Genomic DNA, 22,299 nt, shown 5'->3' on the forward strand with positions numbered 1-22,299 from the left:
TTATCGATAAACAATGACAGTAGGGTAGGTGATGTCTTAATATCAGTAAATTCAGGCAAGTTTTTGTGATCATTCAGGAACGATTTTCTCAAAATTTTTGGTAAAGAAGTCATAAAAATTGGTACTTAAATTAAAACTTGGGTTTTTAAGAATGAATTATTATTTAATAATATGCTAGTAAATTTTAATTTTCAGGCTAGGATGTCCTTTCAATGTTAAAGGTAGTAATTTTAGGTCTTCACACATTTATTTGTTCAATTCAGAAAAAGTAATGGAAACATACCACAAAAATAAATATGAAAATACAAAATAAGGCCTATCAAACATTGTTCAATAAAAATCAGAAGAATCTTTTTAAGAAAAACGCAATTAAATAAAATACCTAATTTTAAGATGATTTTGGGCCTCAGACCATGCAGTTTCCCAAGAATGCTGCGCAGAATCTTGTGCTTGAATTAAAGAGTTGCGTAATGCGTAGTCAAGAGTATGTCTTTTGCAATTACTTCACATTCTTTGATTCTTAAAAATCTCCTATAAATTGGCTGTACTAGCGATAAACTAAAAAAAAAAAAAGGAAAATTAGTACCTAAAACTGTGATTCTTTTTTTTTATGGACGAAGATGCCAGATTTTTTAATACTGAATATGCAGATAAACTAATAAAGAGGTTGCATAAAAGTAAAAAATAACAGGATACCTGTAATTCCATGATATCATAGCGTTTCTAATTTATTTTTGATTCCCCCTCGTATGTTATGTCCCACTATAGGCGGCAATCTTAGAGAATATAACCAAGCGGAGCGGTCATTAACAGGCGTTCCCCTCTGTCGAAAATAGGCGGCCAATGGTCAACGACATCTCAACCACATGTATGGACTGACGTTTATCTGACATGGCTATGTTTACGTTACGTATACATTTGATGTGCCCCTCCCCCGCAAAAAACGACAGACTATTTTGTACCGAAAATTATAGACATGGCGTGTCCGTTGGTTATATCCTCTAAGGCGGCAATGGATCAAAAATCGCGTGGATATATTACAAGGTCTGTGGAGCCCTTAACTGATACTGTATCTGTGGTAAGCCGAAATATTTCCTGTCGAATGTCAAATACCTATATTATGTTTATTTTTATCTTGCTAATTATTTCAAAATGGTAAATTAAAAAACGATATTATAAAAGTGCAAGCCAAGCACTTTCATTTGATACCAAACTCGACCATACTTTCTTGCAAAAAGATGACTAGAATAGTAAGACCCCTCACAAATAGCTTTTAGCCTTCTAAGCTCTTCTAGCTCAATAACTCCTTGATCGAGCCTGCTCATAATTTAATGACTAAAATATAATGCCCCCAACTACACGTTTACCCAATTTCATTTAAATTAGAACAAATTTACTTAAGTTCTTGAGTATCAAACTATCCTCTGATAGTTCAGCTTAAAAACATCGAAATGCCGGGACGTGCCCCTAGCCAGCCGCGCATCCCAAGTCGAATGTAAGAACTTCGTTCGCTTCGCTCGCTCGTTCGATTAATTAAATTGTTATTTAATATGTAAAATACTTTTATTACGTTATTACGTGGTGCGGTGCACCAAGGTCGCGGTGCGGTCCGGTAGTCTGTTGCGGCTTTTAGAACGAAAAAGTATAAAATTAAAAAGTAAGAGGCAATCCCGCTGATTTTCATACTATAATGAACAAATAATTTTAAAATGATTGCAGTTTGTTAAAAAATGTGTGTTTTTGTAAATATTGCAATATAAATGATTTTCGCTAGGGGTTATTAATCTTCACACATGTAAAGTCTCCGATTGCAAGTAAATCCTAAGGAAAAAAATGATGGCCGTAGGGCTATTAGGTACTTCAATTACTGATTTTGCGAAATTGCCTTGTCTTGTTTGGTTTCCTCGCATTCGATATGAAAAGTAGAGTGTTTAAGTCGGGTGAAAGGCATCATTTCCGTCTCGGACTATTGGCGCTCTCACTGCGTTCGAGCGCCAAACTACCTCGACAGAAATGGGTGCCTTTCAACCCTTGGTTAACAATCTACTATTATATAGCTGTTGTTTACATGCCTCCACACTCTACGGACTGTGCTTATATGGATTTATTTCATACAATTGAAACTAAAGTTGAAACCCTCGCCAAACCTTTTGTGATACTGGGAGATTTAAATTTAAATAGCGCATCTGTAAACATCTGTACCTATTATCATTACTTTTGAAATTATTGTGCCATATCTGATCGAAATAATGTTCTAAATCTCTTAGGGAGCAAACTTGACGTAGTTTTGGTGAAAAATTCATTCAAAGCAAATGTTCATAAAGTATCTAACTGGTGAGGGTCTGGTGCCCCACTCTGATGCTTACCATCCACCTCTCGAAATCTTAATTAAACATGCTCTTTCTCGCTCTAGGCAAGAGTCCTGTCTTTACTCCAGTAATTTCGAAACTTCGATAGAATGGAATTGTTCATGGAATTGTTCCTTTTAAAGGACGCCTAACGCCGAAGCAATATTTGCCAAACAAAAGACATAGATTCGGAATTAAACTATTTGTACTATGTGATGTTGAAACCGGTTACATACTTGATTTTGTAATATACTGCGGTAAAGATACTGACATTATACTTTTGCCTAACTTAGGCATTACTGGTTCAGTAGTTACCTCTCTTGTGGCCGATTACTTTGATTGTAATAGACGGCTATACGTTGACAATTGGTATACATTGCCACAGCTATTCTTACACTTAAAACAGAGGGCCATATCTGCTTGCGGTACTGTTAGCACAAATAGAAAAGGGATGCCAAAATTTAAAAAACTTAAATAAGGTGAAATACAAGCATTCTATGCCGCCCCTCTGATGACACTGAAATGGCAACACAAAAAAAGTGTACATGATATTGACGACAATGCATGATGCAGAAATGATACCAACATTAAAGGAGGACAGGAATACTGGACTCCCTGAAATGAAACCAAGATGTGTTGATGAATTTTCAAAAAATATGGGCTAGGTCGACACAGCTGACATGATGATGAGTTCATTAACATGCATCCGAAAAACCAAAAAAATTATCAAAAAGTTAGCATTCCGTATATTCGATATGGAACTACTGAATGCATGTTTTTGTTTAAATCCTTAAAAAATGGTTCGTGGCTGCAGTTAGCAGAATTTCAGGTGAATGTTATGAGACAACTTATTACCAAGTACAAAATTATGTCTACATCGTTGACGGCCAGGAGTTTACCATCAAATATATGCAGCATACTTCCTTCTGACGTGACTAAACACTTTCCTGTAAAATCCCAAATAACAAAAGTCAAAGGTGTAATGTGTGCTGCAACCCAAATAAGAAAACAGACTAGATTTATGTGCAAAGAATGTAATGTTTATTTATGTGTTGACCCTTGTAGTCGGCTTTATCACGAAACTAAGTAAGATGGGGTAAGTTAAAAAGAGTTCTTACCATAGAGTATGGCTAAGCTTCGATAGCAATAATAAAGGTTGTTTAAATAGTTGTCAACTTGTTACACACTAGTATTCATCCATTTATTTAAAATGATAATGAAGAAAATACTCACTGTCACTTAAACTGTCAGAAGTAGAACAAATTTTATTCAAGTAAAAAAAATTTCTAGTTGAATATCTAAGTAAGATCAAGTGTAAATTATTTTTAGACATGGAAAACAATTATAGCCAATCAATCCTACTTGGGTTTGTGGAGGAAGCTTACCAGTTTGAAACGCAAGACTATTTTAGGTTGAGATCAACTGATTCTACACCTGACCTGTACATACATCGTGGCACACAAACACCTCTGCCACATTTTGAAGAAAGCTTTTCACAAACCCCGAATTCATCTGCCCAGGATGCTTTCTCTCAGACGGACGAATGTGCTAACCATATTTCCACGCAGACGGATGGCAGTTTCGGTCTCACAAAACGGCACGAGTTTATGGCGAACATTTTGGCTGAAGAGTATTTCATTTCATTTCATTTATTAGCATAATCAGGTACATTACAATACACAGGTGTATTTGTAAAGTAGGTATTTTGAACGTAATCGAATTTAAAAGATATATTTAAAAAGGCTTTTCTGGCCGTTACCGTTCGCATAGCGAATGACGTATCAAAACGGTATAGCAATACCTTAGGGAATATTAGGATGACATGATTTATCAAAAGTTGTAATCTCTTTGTTCAAGTAGAGATTCTTAGTTTATTTCAAATACATTTTTAAACACTTGATAGTTTATTTATAGTTAACGACGTCGTGAAGTCCTTGTTGATCAATTCGATTTTATTGACGAAACTTGGAGGACGACTCTACGCTATGATATTATTTATTTTTCACATCACCTATTCGGAAAAGGGCTTTTACTTCCCCGCTAGGAGGGATCAAAGTGGCACTTTTCCTCCCTGCTAGGGGGGATCAAAGTGGCACTTTTCTGTTCTAGGACACTGTTTTTGTTATTTTTTGCATTCTTGTTTTAGCTTAAATTAATTCAAATTAATTGAGTGCAATTTCTACAATGGCGGAGTTCTGTGGAAACTGAATAAATATGATTGTGTCAACACTAAGATTTTTTTATTTTCCTCATAGTCAGTGCCGGATTAACCAATAAGCAAAACAAGCACGTGCTTAGGGCACCACGTTCAGGGGGGGCACCAAAATGCCAGGTTGAAAAAGGTGAACAAATTTTAAAATTAGGGACAGACACATCGTTTACCACACGATTTTTTTTAGCTGTCCAAAAGCTAATTTACAAAACTAATGGCGCGTAATTCTTTGGGAAACAATCGGTAATTCACAACGCTTACTAACAACCCGTCTCGATTAGACCTTACGCGGAGGCCCTTAAAGTCATGGAAAAAAATCTTGCTTTCGGGCTTGCGGCCAGCCGAGTTTTTCGACATAGGTTACCGATTTTATAGCGAATTTTGCTCTCTTGCACGCCAGATTTGTCGGCCAAGCCGAGTTGCTCCTTATGGGATCCATGGGGGAAAGCGGGGACTCCTCAAATCTTAAAGGCATACATATAGTGATATTTGCGTTTTTATCAAAAAATCAAGCATATACATTAAAAAAGTGGCATTTGATGAAGTGGAACTGCTGATGATGATTAGAACGGAACTCTTCAACGACGCATAGCTCACGTTTGGCGATTTCGATTTTATGGTTTAGGTTAGGTTAGAACTGCGACCCTTACTTAAACGAAATGCTACCAGAAAAAGGTGAGGTGAAGTGGATTAATTATACTAACATATATTTTGTGATCAGTTAAATACCAGCCAATTATTTATAAGTGGTTTGAAAAGTCGGTTTTTTTCTATTGAAATAGAAATACAAATATTTATTTGCTTAAACATGGTAATTTATTAAAGACTAGACGGGCCCGCAGCTCCGCTCGCGTAAATGAAATAAAGAGTGTGTCAACCCTGCCAGGGTTCATAACGGTGATAGGGATTTCTTATTTGTACCCGTTATTTGGATAACTTAATACGCAAAATATCTGAAAAAATTATGTGATTTGATAAAAGGCAAAATTATACTTTTTCATCTACGTATTTATTTAAAACTCGTTTCAACATAAAATTATTATTTATTTTTATAAGCCTAATTGCAAAAACGTTCATTAGATTAATTTCCGCCTTAAGACGAATATGGACGACCACCGCCCATAAATCGCCTTTTGGTACAAACGTACGTACTCCCCGTTTCCCTTTCTGAATAGGTACTAACATTACTTACTACGGTTATGTGAATCCCTGGCCTCCGAGAAAAGACAAAACAAAACACACCATGTTTCTCGGTCTTGCGATAGCTCTCGCCAGTTCCCATGGCCGAGGATAAGCAGATTTCGAGCAACTACGTCGTTCCAGCGGTAGGTACCTATGACGTCCATTGGGCGTCTCCCATTTCGTTGTCCCAAGTACCCTCTCGTCACGGCACGATCCTCTCCCATTCTCTCTAAATGTCCGAGCCAATGTAAGCTTAGCCACTTTTGTCTCTCAGTATTCCGGCAGTATATCGGAACACATCCTTATTTCTATAGCAACAGAGTTATATTACGATATTTGGCCGACTGCTGACTGTACGTTTGCTTATTTTCACCAGGTCGTTTCGCTCAAAAATATCTGAACATGCACTTAAATTTTATCTACCTACATTATAACTTGCTATCAACTTTGTATTTTTGGCCCATCTCGGCAGCCCGGTCCCCGGACGAATTTGTTTGCCGAAGCTGTGAAAGTAAATCTGAATAACATAACTCAAAAAGAAATTTAAAACAACAAAATACAAATTACTATTGATATTGATAAGTCATTATCAGTCATTATATGGCATGTCACTCGTACGGGCATAAACTAAGGTAAAAGGTTGAGGTTGACAGCACTTTTTATTTTATTTCGAGTAAAAAAGGCCGAAATCACTGCATACCAACATAACAAACATAATTTTGGTTATTTGAAGTTCGAAACGAAACCAACCGAGAGTTTCCGAAAATAGCCGATAGTCGTAAAATGAACAATGTTATGAAAATTTCTTTTGCTTATTGTAAATTAAATACGCATCGAAAGCGATAGTTTTTATGCTCTAGTTATATTCTCATACTTAGATAATAGATTAGAACAGTTTTTTCTTATCATACGTGCGTCGTATTTGAGAAACGTGTCAAAATTTTTTTTGGAAATTTGTAAGGCGCCATCTCGCTTCTTCCCTCGTTTTTTATCCCGTTCTGGTTTTTCAATTTTATATATATGATTAGAGTCTGGCTACTGAAATATTACACAAATGTTTGGCGGGAAATTCAAAAAATCTCGGGCTGGTCACACTTTGTGAAGTAGGAATTATAGTTTTGATACTAGAAAATATATTTGAGTTTCTGTGCACACGTAAGGTACCTAAGGATATAAGTTAAATATACGTTGACGTGCACTCAAAGTCAGCTCACATAATTTCTACCACTATGTAAAGTACAGTCAACGATAAACACATATGTTAACACTTTCTCACCATATACCATTGTAACAAGGCGAAAAATGAAAAGTAGTGTAAATAAGACCTAGCTCGATAATACCGTAATATTAATCCATCACCAAAAAAATACATAAGTACTATGCCAAATATGCTAAATGCTAAGTATCAAAATATTTATAGAGCACCAACCTCCTAATTTGTTTACATTTGGTTAGGAGTTGTAAACATTGCAGTTTTTCGTTATACAAGGCTACACTTCTTCGACTTCGACTTCGCACATTGTCGTAATTATTTACGAGCTTAAATAATAGTTTGCAAACCTCACTCAGTATAGATATTATGAATATTATTTAAAATAAACCCCATAAAAACCGCAAATAATTTGAATGAATGACATAAATTGACAACTGACTTTTAGCTTTTTGTTTTAATCATAGACAATTGGTGATACAACAAGAAATATCTGTCAACAATTTTTTGCTAGCCAGATTATATATTCTATAATAACCACGTAACCGCATACAAACGGCGCTTACTATAGTAATTAACGTAATAAGACAAGCTCGTAGCTCCGTAATGGAACACTTCATGTCTATTAGTGGCCTCTCCAAATAAAGGTTGCGAGTACCAAAGAAAACATACCCATGCAGTGATCTGCACTTGAGTTAAGTACTCACGTTGACACGTACCCATGTATAATTCATAGTACAGTCACCTGCAATAATATGGTACTCTTTGAAGGCCACAAAAATATGTGACACGCTCTTATAGCTCTACAACACATTATTGCAGGTGACTGTACATTATTGTCGATGCATTATTATGGTAGCAATTTCCAATTAGGTGCCTACCCATTTTACTTTTCTGATTTTCGAAATGAAAAGAAGTGTGCTTAACTCGGGTGAAAGCACCCATTTCATTCCTTGGTTAACAATCTACTAGGCAACACCGATAGACGCCAAATAAAGGCCCATAATTCTACACAGTACTGACTGGGTAAATAAATAGCATCTATGCATGTAACAAACATTGGTAGTTTCAAACTTAAACATTATGTAGGTATTATACTCGTATGTAGAGTCAAGAGTACAAAATAAACTGAAGTATTGTACAGTCAAAGAATTTAATTTCCTCATACTCATACTATTGTCACTGTCATAAGCTACGAAATGGTACTGAAATTAAATTCCTAGACCGTACTATGTGAATTAACACGTTAGAAGTCTGTGCGGAAAGAGAAGAGTCGTGGGATTTGAGGGCGCGCCAGTACTATTTTTTGGTTTTTGTTATGCTGACAACACTGTCACGTAATTATAGTACGACTCTAAAGGTACTTGAATCCCTTTGTTCCGGCTTTTTGTCACAGCTCAATAATGGCCCCCAAAAGGGATACCCGGTGTCGGCTCGGCAACCTAATCCTATGAATTAGTTCAGGCACTAGTATGTGACTGCTATTTCACCTTCTACCCAAAGGTTAAAACCAACTCTTGTTTTTATGTCTCAGATACTACAGTAACAGTTCGGTTAAAAAAAACGACTACGATTAGTTAAGAATCTGCCCACACCAACTGTCGTATTAGTACAAAACAAGTTAGTGTCTAATTTACTACCTACCTAAAGCAGTGCATAGGTAGGCCTTATTGGGATTGTACGGATCTCTTACGATATTATACTCCGTCGAAAGTCACTGGTAAATATGAAATAATATTTCGTAACTAACAAAACCTACCTTGTACCAATCTTCTTCTTCCTCACGTTATCCCGGCATTTTGCCACGGCTCATGGGAGCCTGGGGTCCGCTTGACAACTAATCCCATGATTTGACGTAGGCACTAGTTTTTACGAAAGCGACTGCCATCTGACCTTCCAACCCAGAGGGGAAACTAGGCCTTATTGGGATTAGTCCGGTTTCCTCACGATGTTTTCCTTCACCGAAAAGCGACTGGCAAATATAAAATGACATTTCGTACATAAGTTCCGAAAAACTCATTGGTACGAGCCGGGGTTCGAACCCGCGACCTCCGGATTGAAAGTCGCACGCTCTTACCGCTAGGCCACCAGCGCTTCACCTTGTTCCAATACGAATTAAAATATAAGGAAATATTTTATTTGTAAACTTTTATTCATTAAAATCGAAGTCTGAATCTAAAATATTCAACGTAATTTATGATTGAGCTAGATTCAAAATAACCAGAGACACTCATCGAACTATCTTCACCTAAGCTGGATGTGCTTGAATCTGACATGTGGATTACAAATAATTGCTTTCCATCTAATAAATGGTATTTTATTCGAGATACCGTAGGTACTTTTACTCAGTCCTGAAAATAAATTATACATACTATAAATAATTATGACTAAAATGGCAAGGTATCAAAACTATTTGGCAGTTTTTTTAAGTCCATGAATAACCTTCTTATTTACGTAAATTAATATATTTACCGATTATGTGCCGGAGACTAATTAATAAGGGGTCCCCCTATTAACTAGGTAATTATTTTATATTAAATACAACATAATGTCCCGACACCCGTCATAGCGGAAACACGTTGTGTGAACTTTTGTAAGTTTTTAGCTGTTTTTTTTTCCGGTGAAAAAACCGAACAATGTCAAATATAATTTCCCTTGTGGTTTTATGTACGGTTATATCCTGTTTTGAAAGTATTTCATACATAAAACCTGTAGTCTGTTCGAGAAACTGAAAACGGTGAAAAATAGAAATACTACTCCTAAAAATACGTGTGATACCTCATTAGATTCGTCATGATGCCTAGAAAAATGTATTCGAAGCGTGTATTAGCACACAAAAAATATCCAAAGTTATAAACAAAAAAGGGGGAAAAAAGTAGATATATTTTGTTTCCCCAATATCTCAAAAAGTATTAATAGTTAAGAAACCAAAATTATTTTTTTAAAAGAGGAGAATATTTCCAATAAAACATTTTAAACTTGCAGAGCTGTATCTCCATTATTTATACTTTTTATTAAACGATGAACACAGCCCTCCGCGCCTCATTTTCGGGAAACGCGCGCGGGGTGAAAAGGCGGTTACGTAACATTAAATATAATTTTAAAGGTATTAAGTACTCATTGAAAAATTTAAAAAAATTATGGTGTATTTAAAACATGACAACAAATGTACTACTTGTAGAATTTTTTCTAAAATTGTTTTTTCAACAAGTCAGGCAATAGGCCTGTTGCAAGTAACAAAGAATCATGGAAATAATGGTTTCAAAGAAACATATATGTTAATATGATTCTAAAAAATGGCCTAATCTCAGTATAAACTGAAGGATTATTAAGATATTCAATAAAATAAAAGTGCAAAATTCTCCAATCGGCCATTATTACTGAAACACCAATCAGAAGCGTTCCAAACAGTGACGTCATCAATCCATAACATATTTCTTAGAGCAACATAGACAACCTCATTGACCGAAATCTATACGTCCTCACCAAAGAGTTCGAAAGGTGCAAAAAAAATATTATTTCGCCACTAAACATTTATTACGTACAATAAATATTATTACACGATATAAAATAGATATCTATTTGTTATTATTTAAATAAAATGCTAAATAATACGATATTTCAACAACAAACTTTTTTAATTATTTGGCTGAATGGAACTATCATTGCCTTGTTGGCTGTCGTAATTAGAAAAAATGAAAAATTAAAAAGTAAAACCGGCGCTCGGTGATTTTCACTCAAAATTTACATGTATCTAAATAATTCATCTTAAACTGCAACCGTGTGAGAGTTTTTGTGTAAAATGAGTTATTGTGATAAATTGTTGTAATGTATTTATCATCCCTAATCGTAATATATGGTGCTGAATTAACAATATCATTCGGATTCAAGGGAAATTCGTAACTGTAAGTATGTAAACAATGTCTACCACCCTACCACCAACTAAATAATGACGTCACAAATGGCATGCGAGGCGTTTTCGCGCGAAGTTTAAACTAGCTATAATAAAATGCAATTATCTATGTTAAATCTTATGAGTATAGCTGAAATATTGTGTTTTTCGGAACCAATACAAGTGTACCGACAATAATAAAAGGGATTTCAAAATTTGTCATCAGGCCTATTGTTAAATAGCAAAATTTTCTCAAACTTCCTTCTTTATTGAAAACGAAAAAAATGTATAAATAACTATCGTAAAATTTTGTTGCTTTCTTGAGCCCTTTTCATATAAATGCTTAATAAGATCACAGTATAAAAGTTTTAATGTGGTTTGATTGCCATATAAAACTGATAATGTTACTCAGTTCCCGTTTCATCCACGACTCTTCTCTTTCCGCACAAACTCTAGTCGTTCGCATTTCCACACATAATGGGACAATCCAGTTCGCTTAGCAGATTTATGACAGCTAATTGCATTTAAAAGTATAGATAGGTATTAAAAAAACAGCAATTAAGAGACATTCGCTAGGCTTTGCAAATACCAAAATAATTGTACGAAGTACGAAGTAAATAAAATTTGTTTTCGTTTTATCCCCGCGTGCCTAAAACGTTTTACGACTTGACTTAGTCACGTTTTACCTAAACTTCAATCTCCAGTGGCATTAAGACTATGTACTTAGTTTGCCGATTATTTCGCTTTTTGTTATATAGGTAGTGGTCTGTCTGTATGTTACGATGAAGTGCCTAAGCTCTCAAAGTAGCATTTTCGCGTTTGGCCTAAAATTGATATTTAAATAGCGTAATGCATAATTCTCTTAGCTTAGGGCCACTTGCTCCATCCCTCTAACCCGGGGTTAAGCGGTTAAATCGTTAACCCAGTGTCAAATTGTACTGGTAACCATGGTAATTCCAGGTTCCAATACGCGTACGAGCGATGCATAGAAAGTAAGTTACGTTCTCGATATAGCGTTTATGTCAGTGCCAAACTGGTGGTAGGCACATTGGTCTAAAACTGTTTGGGCCACTTGCACCATTTCACTAACCGGTCATTAAACTAGTGATAAAATTGAATTAGTGATATAATTAAAATAAAGCTATAACTCTCTTGGAAGTTATAAGTAGCTTTTTTTTCATAATCCATAACCTTCTGCGGGCAAACAATACAAGCCTTTGTCCTTTCGTACAAATTTAAGTATCCTTTAGTAGTAGAGATGAAATAATAATGTATGGAAACACTTTATTGTACATAAGACAGGTTAAATTACAATGAAACAAAATTTATATAATGTACAAAGGCGAACTTATCCCTATAAGCCATAAGGGAACTCTTGTAGTCAACCTTTGAGCAATTGAGAGTAAATTAAATAAAACATGATAGACAAACGAAACCCTATGTACAAAAAACTAAACTGGTTCAATTATTACGCAAGTAAATAATAAAAACCTGTGGCTTATAATATAATAATATATAAAATATACATACATAAATATAAATATATACAATATCACAATTCAATAAAAATACTTAGTACTCAACCAGAACACAAGTCATTGGAGAGCCATAAGCAAATTTTGAAGCTACCGACTGTGACTGTCTAATAATTTATCTAGGTAAATGTATTATATATATCTTATCTAGGTAAATGTATTATATATATCTTATCTAGGTAAATGTATTATATATATCTTATCTAGGTAAATGTATTTTATATATCTTATCTAGGTATATGTATTTTATATATCTTTTCGTCGAATCGTCAACTTAATTTACCTCACTTAAGACGGAAGTATAGCTACTGACAAAAGGTACTTTTTTCATACAATTTCCATTTCGAGAGAAAACGGTGTCCACTAACCAAATATATCACTTTGATTTTGATGTCGATCGTTACAGCATAATATATTCTAGTTCTAGGTTATAGTTATAGGTTTCGTCTTAAAAACAATATATATTTTTTAATTACAAATTTTGAAAAACGGAAACCTATATACCTAACATACTAAAAAATCATGGAGAATGGAAAATATTTAGAAGTGGAAAAACGTTTTATGGACGAGTAGGTACAGTCACCTGCAATAATATGTTACTCTTCGAAGGCCGCAAAAATATGTGACACGCTCTTATTTGTAGAGCCATAAGAGCGTGTCACATATTTTTGCGGCCTTCGAAGACAGGTGACTGGATACTAGCTAGGTAGGTACGTGCTATACTTCTCTCTTAAAAAAAATCGAGCCGGTTGATGATATGATAACTACTTTTATAATCGGGCTATATCCAAAACCTTTATTTGTGACTGTTAAGAGGATAGTGGAAGACGGCTACTCCATAAAAACGCAGTCCCCATTTTCGTCTCTACATACCTATTGGCGTTATGGAAAATATTTTTACACAATGTATAATAACCATAACTATGCGTTTGATATTTTTATTTGATTTCTGATTAAATATTTTAATATTTAGGAACGAAATACAAAATCCATACAATTTTTTAGTCTTCTATATAGGTACCTATATAAAAATTACTATTTCCCTTGGTGTCACGGTATCACGCGTGAACGGCTGGACTAAATTCGCTGATTCGTTTTGTGTTGTTGTTTCTTATTGTCAGAAGGCTCTTATATGAAGGAAGAATTAAGAAAGCGCAAATAAAATAGATATAGGTAGGTGAAACAAAGTTCGCCGGGTCATCTATTTAGTGGCCTTATAATAATTAAAATTAAAATAATTAACAGAAGGGTCATAGAGTTAGACCAAGAAAAGTCTGCAGCGATCATAATAACACTTGCACTGCGTGGGCGATCAAAATCTCTGCAGACTTTTCTTGGTCTAACTCTAGCTATGGATAATATATATATATATCAAAATAAATTATGGTAAAATATTTTCCAGAACCTCGATACCCAGAGAGGAAAGTGATGACTACGTTTTTATGGAGAAGCCGTCCTCCATCATCCTCTTAAATTAAATTAGTGTCTAAGAAATGTTTATTTTTAACTAGAAAGGAATGTTTACTGTTGTTACTGTTAGCTGACTTTAGATACAGACCCTCGACCCTCCTCTACTTTTTTTTCGCCCTATGACTTAAATGAATAGGTAGGGGTAATATAACATTTGTATAATTAGAATCACAGAGATGAAAGACCTGTGTTGGAGGTTCATGTTTCGAACGTACCTACTCTAAAGACTCTAAAGTTCTCGAACGTACTCTAAAGTTATAGCATAGTAAATCGAAAATAAGCCCGGAACCCCAGGCACATGTTGTCGTCCCCTCCTCTCCCCCGCGACTCCCCAGAAACATTGACACTTGTCACGCCCATAATTTCTTGAAATAATATTTCTAAAGTTATGAATGATGTATATTTATACAAAAACTATAATTACCAGTCTACCAACACATTTACTGGTAGATATTCTGCGAAGCAAAGGTTTCCGTTCAATTTCATTTTCACTATCAGTGCTGTCTTCAGAGTAAACAGTTTTTTTCTCTTTTGAAGTCACATTTTTCTCTACTAATGACATCACTCGGCAGTCACTAGCTCAAACAACACGGGAGATATATTTAATATAACTACATCATACAGAAAATAATATTAATTTCCATTATATTATACGCGGACTCGATCGCTATGATGCTGACATTTCAAGCGAGCGCCATGACACTGATACAGCCGCTGAAAACAAAACAAGTTTCGAGTCTGAAAGCGAACCAGCGCCCCCAGCGGCGTTTCTAGGAACTCGGTAGCGTGGCAGTAAATAAAGACTGCCTGAGTAAAGTTTACATTCGAATGCATACGTAGTTCTCTATATCATTTGCAGATGGAGCTGTATTCAACTTTTAGATCCTGCTTTATTAAAAAAATTTTTTAATCACAGCCTTCATGCCTCAGAATGTCATATTCTTTGTTATGGCTGGTTTTTATAATAAAATTTCGTGTTCTAGAATTTTATTTTAAATTGTTTACTTGGTTTTAACAGAATTTCATTTGCTCATTTTTATTAGAAATCTGACGTTATGCACACGATTTAGGCAAACGTTGGTTTTTAGTACTTTTATTTCTATTTAGATTAAGTTTTATGTTAAGCTTCACTTTAAAAAATTATTCGATAATCTGAGGTAAATTTACCAGTGTTAATATTTGATAAATTTACAAGATGAGAGAAATAATAACTCTTCAAGTTGGTTCCTGCGGCAATCAGATAGGAGGAAAGGTGAGACGTTTTGCTAATTTCTGAAGTTCCTTTTAATCGGCACACCCCGGTTGCAGTTCATTAGAAATGAGGGTTGGCAAAAATGCGTACCTTTTGTTCGCCTTTAGTTTAACTTCGCCTTAGTAACTACCATGAAATGATAAATCGGCTATAAGTTGAATTCATGAGCGTATTCAACGTCTCATATTGCATGTTCAATATATTTTATTCCTGAGTATTTTTCCCTGAGTGATAACTAACATTTGGACATTTTTACTGAAATAATGTTTTTTTTCTCTTTTGCTGCAGTTTTGGGAAGTAATATCTGACGAACATGGTATTGATCCCAGTGGGTGCTACCACGGTGACTCCGACTTGCAATTAGAAAGGATCAATGTGTATTACAATGAAGCATCTGGCGGAAAATATGTTCCACGAACCGTATTAATTGACCTCAAGCCAGCAACGATGGATGCCGTGCGCTCTGGTCCGTTTGGGTGTTTGTACCGGCCTGACAATTTTGTGTATGGACAACATGGCGCATCTAACAATTGGTCAAAAGGACATTACACAGAAGGTGTAGACATTTTAGAATCTTGTTTGGACGTAGTCAGAAGAGAAGCTGAAGGATGCGATTGCCTTCAAGGATTTCAGATGTCACATTCTCTGGGCGGGGGCACTGGTTCTGGTCTCGGTACATTACTAGTAAACAGAATAAGAGAAGAATATCCCGATAGAATAATTCTTACCTTTTCTGTTTTCCCTAGCCCGCGGGTATCCGATTGTGTAGTGGAACCATACAACACAACCCTGGCTGTGAACCAACTAGTTGAGAATACGGATCACGTGTTTTGTTTAGACAACGAAGCACTGTACGATATATGTTTCAGAACCCTCAAGTTGACTACACCTACATATGGTGATCTAAATCACTTAATTTGTGCAACAATGTCGGGTATCACGACCTGTTTGAGATTTCCCGGCCAGTTAAATGCGGATTTAAGGAAATTAGCAGTGAACATGGTACCATTTCCCCGACTCCATTTCTACACTCCCGGCTTTGCGCCTTTAACGTCAAGAGGAGCTCAACAATACAGAGCGTTGACAGTTCCAGAATTAACTCTCCAAATGTTTGACGCCAAAAACATGATGGTTGCATGTGATCCACGACATGGAAGATATTTAACAGTAGCGACTGTGTTTAGAGGAAGAATGTCTATGAAAGAAGTAGACGAGCAACTTGTGAACATCCAAAATAAAAATAGCACATACTTCGTGGAGTGGATTCCCCATAATGTTAAGATTGCAGTCTGTGACATTCCCCCACGAGGGTTAAAAATGGCGTCTACGTTCATTGGCAATACGACAGCTATACAAGCCATATTCAAGAGGGTATCTGAGCAGTTCGTAGCGATGTTCAGGAGGAAAGCGTTCCTTCATTGGTATACCGGTGAGGGTATGGACGAGATGGAGTTCTCGGAAGCAGAGAGCAACATGAATGACTTGGTCTCTGAATATCAGCAATATCAAGATGCCACGGCGGATGATGAAGGAGAATTTGACGAAGAAGCGGAAGGCGAAGGGTTAGAAGGATAGTGTTCGATTTTAGGTGCGCATATTATTGGTTAAACTTTAATAAATACGGAAGCCTACAATTTAATTTCATTTCATTCTTTTCAAAGGGGCTTGATGTTGTATGGTGTTCATAGGGAAAACAGCCCTTTTGGAATGAATCCTCATATTTAAAATAGGTACCGTAAAATCAGGAAACTTTAGTCCACAACTTACACCTATGGTCCAAATTCAAGTTGCAGTAAAAGATGTATTAGTATTTTTCACATCACCTATTCGGAAAAGGGCTTTTTCTTCCCCGCTAGGGGGGATCAAAATGGCACTTTTCTGTTCTAGGACACTGTTTTTGTTATTTTTAGCATTTTTTTTTAGCTTGATTAATATTTTGAAACAATAATTGTGTCAACACTAAGATATTTTTATTTTCCTCATACTTAATGTGAAAAGCAGTACTTATGTGTCACACGGTATCTAAATTATTTCGTCTTGGGCGTTGACACTTGAATCCCTCATTACGCTCAGGATTCTACTTTATTGTAGAATCCATGGCTTCGTTCAGGATTCAATGTACGCCCTTGACGGAAATATATCATTTTGATCCCTTGTAACACAAACTACTATTTCAAATTATGTTGGAGTATACCGGGTGTGGCCTGTAACACGAGCAAATAATTAAAACATAGATTGTACTCCTCAAACGGTGACACTTTTGTTCAACAACTTTTAAAAATTATGAAGTATTTAGAGTCTCTATTTTTCATACAAAATAAATATTATCTTCAATGGACGCCGTCGCCACGCCATATCATTATGATTGACGTTGTTTGTCACGCCTTAAACATAACAAAATTCGCAATACATTGCGTCTTAGAATAAACTTTAAAGTGTATTAAAAATCAAACCACAAGTTATTTTTAAAAGTTGCTGAACTAATGTTGGTCAGTATGAGGAGTACAGCCTACAGTTAAATTTTGTGCTCGTATTACAGGCCACAGGCTGTATAATATAGAAAGAGCATTAGTGTATACAAGCTCCAAAATAAATAATGTAATTAACTAGTACAAATAGTAAAGGCTCGTTGAGAATCAACGTTAAAAACTAGACCATAGTTGTACTTAAGGACTATAGTTACTTGATTTTACGGTATCTAAACCTGTGTCCACATTACTTGCGGCATGCTCGCAAATGGTAGTCGCGCTCAACATGGGCGGCCTCGCTAATAAAGCGCCTACTACACTGGTGGCAACGGTATTTGGCGGCCTCGCTGCGTAACTGGGCTTGCAGCTAGTAATAAAAAGCTACTGTGTTCGCCTAGTTATACTATTAGTTATACAATAAAACAAATTCGACAAAAAAAAAAAATCCAAATAGTTTTATACTGAGCAGTATAACTAAATGGATCCGATTAATTTGGATCTGAGGGTTCGTCCATTTAGTAATATTCGTAAATAAATAATTAGCTAATAATATTTTTGGGTTTGTAAGTCTACACTTCTATTCAAATTCATAGTAGGTACATTAACCTTTTCGACGCCGTGTCAAACACAAAAGCTGTCACTCGGACGCCACGTCATCGAAGTGTCAAAACCGAAATAGAACTTTATGCATATGCACATAGGTCTATGTTACTCTGTGGTCTGTGACCGATTAATCCGTCTTTGGCGTTGGACCTGCGGTGCGGATATATCGGTCATTGGCGTCCAAAAGGTTAATTCGGAATGCTAAAGGTGAAATTCTATTGGCGCGTAGGTATGTGGTCAATAAATCATACTATGCCTGGAAAAGGGTTAACCTTTTTGACGCCGTGTCAAACACAAAAGCTGTCACGTGGACGCCACGTCACCGAAGTGTCAAAATTGAACTTTATGCATATGCACGTAGGTCTATGTTGCTCTGTGGTCTGTGACCGATTAACCGGTCTTTGGCGTTGAACCTGCGCTGCGGATATATCGGTCATTGGCGTCCAAAAGGTTAAAACACGACCGAAGGGAGTGTTTTAAATCGACACGAGGTGCGAATTACCTTTACAGTAAGTACATGTGCTGCTACTTTACCACTCTAGAGCGGTAATTAGCACAAAATGTGTATGTCGAAAATTTAAAGGGCCATATGGGCCATTTTATTTAAAGTTTTCCCCTAAACTTTTTTTGAAATTTTTTTTTTAATGTTATTTCTACTCACAATCATGAGCTCTTTTGATCCTAATAGGAGAAAAAAAGTGTCCCAAGATTTCCATACATTTTTCGATCTTTCCATTCCAAAACCGCCATACAAAGTCTATGAAAAAATGGTAACGGAATGGGAAAATACTTTGGGATACTTTTTTTCTCCTATTAGGATAGAAAGAGCTCGTGATTCTGAGTAGAAATAACATAAACAATCCCAATTTTGAAAAAAGTGTAGGGGACAACTTTAAATAAAATGGCCCACATGTACTGTAAAAAATGGCAGGGCCCAATAGGCAAGAGAAGGGTGGGAAAACCAAAGAAAAGATGGGCCGATGACATAAAAGACATTGCAGGAGAAAGATGGATGCTAGAAGCCAAAGACAGGGAGAAATGGAAAGGAATGGAGGAAGCTTTTACCCATAGAGGGGCCACGTAACAAAAATTAAAACAAATACCCAAAAAATATATACGAGTAATACAAGAAGTTGTGTGGAAAATAAAGCTAATACAATAATAATAATAAATGTACTGTAAAACGTTGTACAATACACGTGCGAAAAGGTAATTCGCACTTGTATCGCAATGTACTATTTCGTACAATTACAATCTTACAGGTACAATTTTCGTCATACGCACGTAGTATAGTGATAGTTACCGCAATATGGCGGTAAAGTAGCACCATATGTACTTAACTACTTACCTACTATATATTTATACATTTTGAAAAAAAAGTTGAAGCGCTGGTGGCCTAGCGGTAAGAGCGTGCGACTTTCAATCCGCAGGTTGCGGGTTCGAACCCCGGCTCGTACCAATGAGTTTTTCGGAACTTATGTACGAAATATCATTTGATATTTACTAGTCGCTTTTCGGTGAAGGAAAACATCGTGAGGAAACCGGACTAATCCCAATATGGCCTAGTTTACCCTCTGGGTTGAAAGGTCAGATGGCAGTCGCTTTCGTAAAAACTAGTGCCTACGCCAATTCTCGGGATTAGTTGCCAAGCGGACCCCAGGCTCCCATGAGCTGTGGCAAAAATGCCGGGATAACGCGAGGAAGAAGAAGATTTATACATTTTTGAAGGATTTTATACATTTTTGAAGGATTTAGAAAAAAAAAATCCTTGTCACAACTAGTTGTGCATACGTAGTTGGTCCATGAGGAAAGCCTGACAATTTTTTTGTTATTTTTTATATTTGTATCGTAATGTACAGTCACCTGCAATAAAATGTTACACAATGAAAGCCGCAAAAATATCTGACACGATCTTATTCGTAGAGCCATAAGAGCGTGTCACATATTTTTGCGGTCTTCGAAGAGTAACATATTATTGGAGGTGACTGTACATTTACAGACGGACAAAAAGTAGGGCTGCAACCCGACTGCAATTTGTATGGGAACTGCACGCCGACTGCACCCCAACAACAACGTCGGACTGTTCGGACACTCCTGCTTTGGGGCATTCTCGGCTCCGTTCGGCTCATCATTGCTACGAGCAATTAGGGTTGGCACAACTTGACGTCCCTGCGTGCACAACCACAAATAAGATAATGACTTGAATGTTGACAACCCTAAATAGCCGAAAGGGATAGTGCGATACATTAGAAAGGGGCAGCATGATTTGTACCTGAATCGCTGTCAAACTTCGGTTTTGTAGGAAGTTTCTTTTCTGTATACGGTAGTACAATAGCCGGTCAAACCACTTTGTCAGTAGAAAAAAGCCTACATTTTTTTTATATTTGCCACTTTTTTTCTACTGACGGAAATGGCTTGACAGACTATTTCTTATAGTCTGACTAAAAAGAGTAGAAACTAAAAGTGGCAATTCTGTAGTGTCGTTCCTTTCAAATTTATATATATGAAACGGGACGACACTACAGTTTTGCCACTTTTTAATTTCTTCTCCTTTTTTTGTCGGACTGTATACTTATTCTGTGCTATACTTATCTTATAGTGCGACATAAAATAGTAGAAATATGAAAAATTTTCCATACTAAATTGTTGCGATGTACCTAATAAGTAAGCCTTTTACCTCAAAAATGTGACAGTTACGTAGGAAGTGGCGCCGTCAATAATTTTCTACTATTTCTTGTCGGACTATATTCTCCATACGAACTTAAATTCTATTACGTTTTACCTCTTTAGTGGCCACTAGAAACTGAACCAAAGAGTATAATAAGTACGTATAGTAAAAGAGAGCCAACTCGCGAGTAAATGTCAAAAAACGTCTACACAAACGCCACAAGCGGATTTTTCTTCAACTAACCTTTACGTATGTGTGCGTGCACAGTGCACACATGCATACAAATAAAAACTATACCATAAGATTTACCGCGAAAAACGAAAATTGAAATGTCGTTATTTGCCTCTCAATCGCTATTTCATGTATGTGCTATGTGCGCGCGAAATAGCGATTAAGAGCAATAACGACAATTCAAATTTCGTTTCTCGCGGTAAATCCTATGGTATAGTTTTGAAGCTTCTGTACAGTGAACTACAATGAGATTATTCAATTTTTTCAGCTAATTGCAAAATAATCAGGTGAAAAAATGAATACACTCAGTCAAGGAAAAAAGTGCAATATATAATTCAAAGACAAACTTAAACTCAAAGACGTTTATTTTACTTATATTCGGTACACATAACATTATATTACAAATACACACACAGTATTTTAGTTACATATACAGGAAGCTGTTATCATAAAGCTCCAAAGTCAACGGCCTAGTCAATATACGAAATATACATGCGAATTTTCGCACCGTCTCAATTAGTCACAAAACATAACTTAGTCTGTTAAAGATCTGTGAGGAATATGCGGTGACCCATGGCATGGCCTGATGTACAACACCAAGAAGAGCGAACTACTCGTTTTCAAGGCAGACAAAAGGAGTATACGTCAGTTCCTGTTGTATATAAATATACATGTGGTGTTCCTCTAAATAGAGTTCGGTTCAAGTAGGTACCTCGGGCACTGGGTCACCGAAGACCTCCAGGATGATGCTGACATAGAAAGGGAGCGCAGGGCATTGTCAGTAAGGTGTAACATGCTGTCACGTAGGTTTGCACGGTGTGACAGGGATGTCGAAAAGACCCTTTTTAAGGCTTTTTGCCAGTCGTTTTACGCGTGCAGCCTATGGACAAATTACACAAAAAAGACCCTCAATGCCTTGCGTGTCCAATACAATAATGGTTGCCTCATGCTGACGGGACTGCCACGTTACTGTAGCGCCTCGGGGATCTTTGCGGAGGCTATAGTGGACGCGTTCATTGCGATAATCCGTAAACGCACTGCCGCCCTCATGCGCCGAGTACGTGACAGTTCCAACAGTCTGCTTCAGCTCATTCCTGGAAATCCTGCTGCTGGTACACTCTGGAGGCACTGGAATGACCTACATATGGGATCTAGAGGCATGGTATACAATTTAATGTAAATGCCTGAAATAAAGAATTTGATTGATTGATTGATGTTTCGCTCCTCG

At 36.4% G+C, this 22,299-nt stretch overlaps 2 protein-coding genes across 3 annotated transcripts in view; one reads left to right on the forward strand and one right to left on the reverse strand.

Annotated features, from left to right (window-relative positions):
• The window catches only part of LOC134804704 (diacylglycerol kinase eta), a 181,101-nt gene extending 166,519 nt beyond the window's left edge, over nucleotides 1-14,582 (reverse strand). For both annotated transcript variants that reach the window (XM_063777857.1, XM_063777856.1), the window contains exon 1: nucleotides 14,274-14,582. In XM_063777857.1, coding sequence (XP_063633927.1) covers nucleotides 14,274-14,411 — 138 coding nt within the window. In that variant the 5' untranslated portion in view covers nucleotides 14,412-14,582. The remainder of the gene's footprint in view (nucleotides 1-14,273) is intronic.
• A 295-nt stretch (nucleotides 14,583-14,877) lies between these two features.
• Nucleotides 14,878-16,711, forward strand: LOC134804820 (tubulin beta-4B chain-like). Its single transcript, XM_063778079.1, has 2 exons — nucleotides 14,878-15,101; nucleotides 15,390-16,711. Exons 1-2 carry the CDS (start codon nucleotides 15,045-15,047, stop codon nucleotides 16,674-16,676), a joined length of 1,344 nt encoding a protein of 447 aa, XP_063634149.1. The 5' UTR covers nucleotides 14,878-15,044; the 3' UTR covers nucleotides 16,677-16,711.
• Nucleotides 16,712-22,299: the final 5,588 nt, after the last annotated feature.

The sequence above is a fragment of the Cydia splendana genome, chromosome Z (assembly GCF_910591565.1).
Source record: "Cydia splendana chromosome Z, ilCydSple1.2, whole genome shotgun sequence".
In the NCBI taxonomy this organism is placed as follows: domain Eukaryota; kingdom Metazoa; phylum Arthropoda; class Insecta; order Lepidoptera; family Tortricidae; genus Cydia; species Cydia splendana.

Bases quoted from the DNA above. Each gene is read 5' to 3' on its own strand.
- LOC134804820 (XM_063778079.1), top strand. From the start codon at position 15,045: ATGAGAGAAATAATAACTCTTCAAGTTGGTTCCTGCGGCAATCAGATA. The intron at 15,102-15,389 runs GTGAGACGTTTT...CTTTTGCTGCAG, and splicing joins GCAATCAGATAGGAGGAAAG to TTTTGGGAAGTAATATCTGA.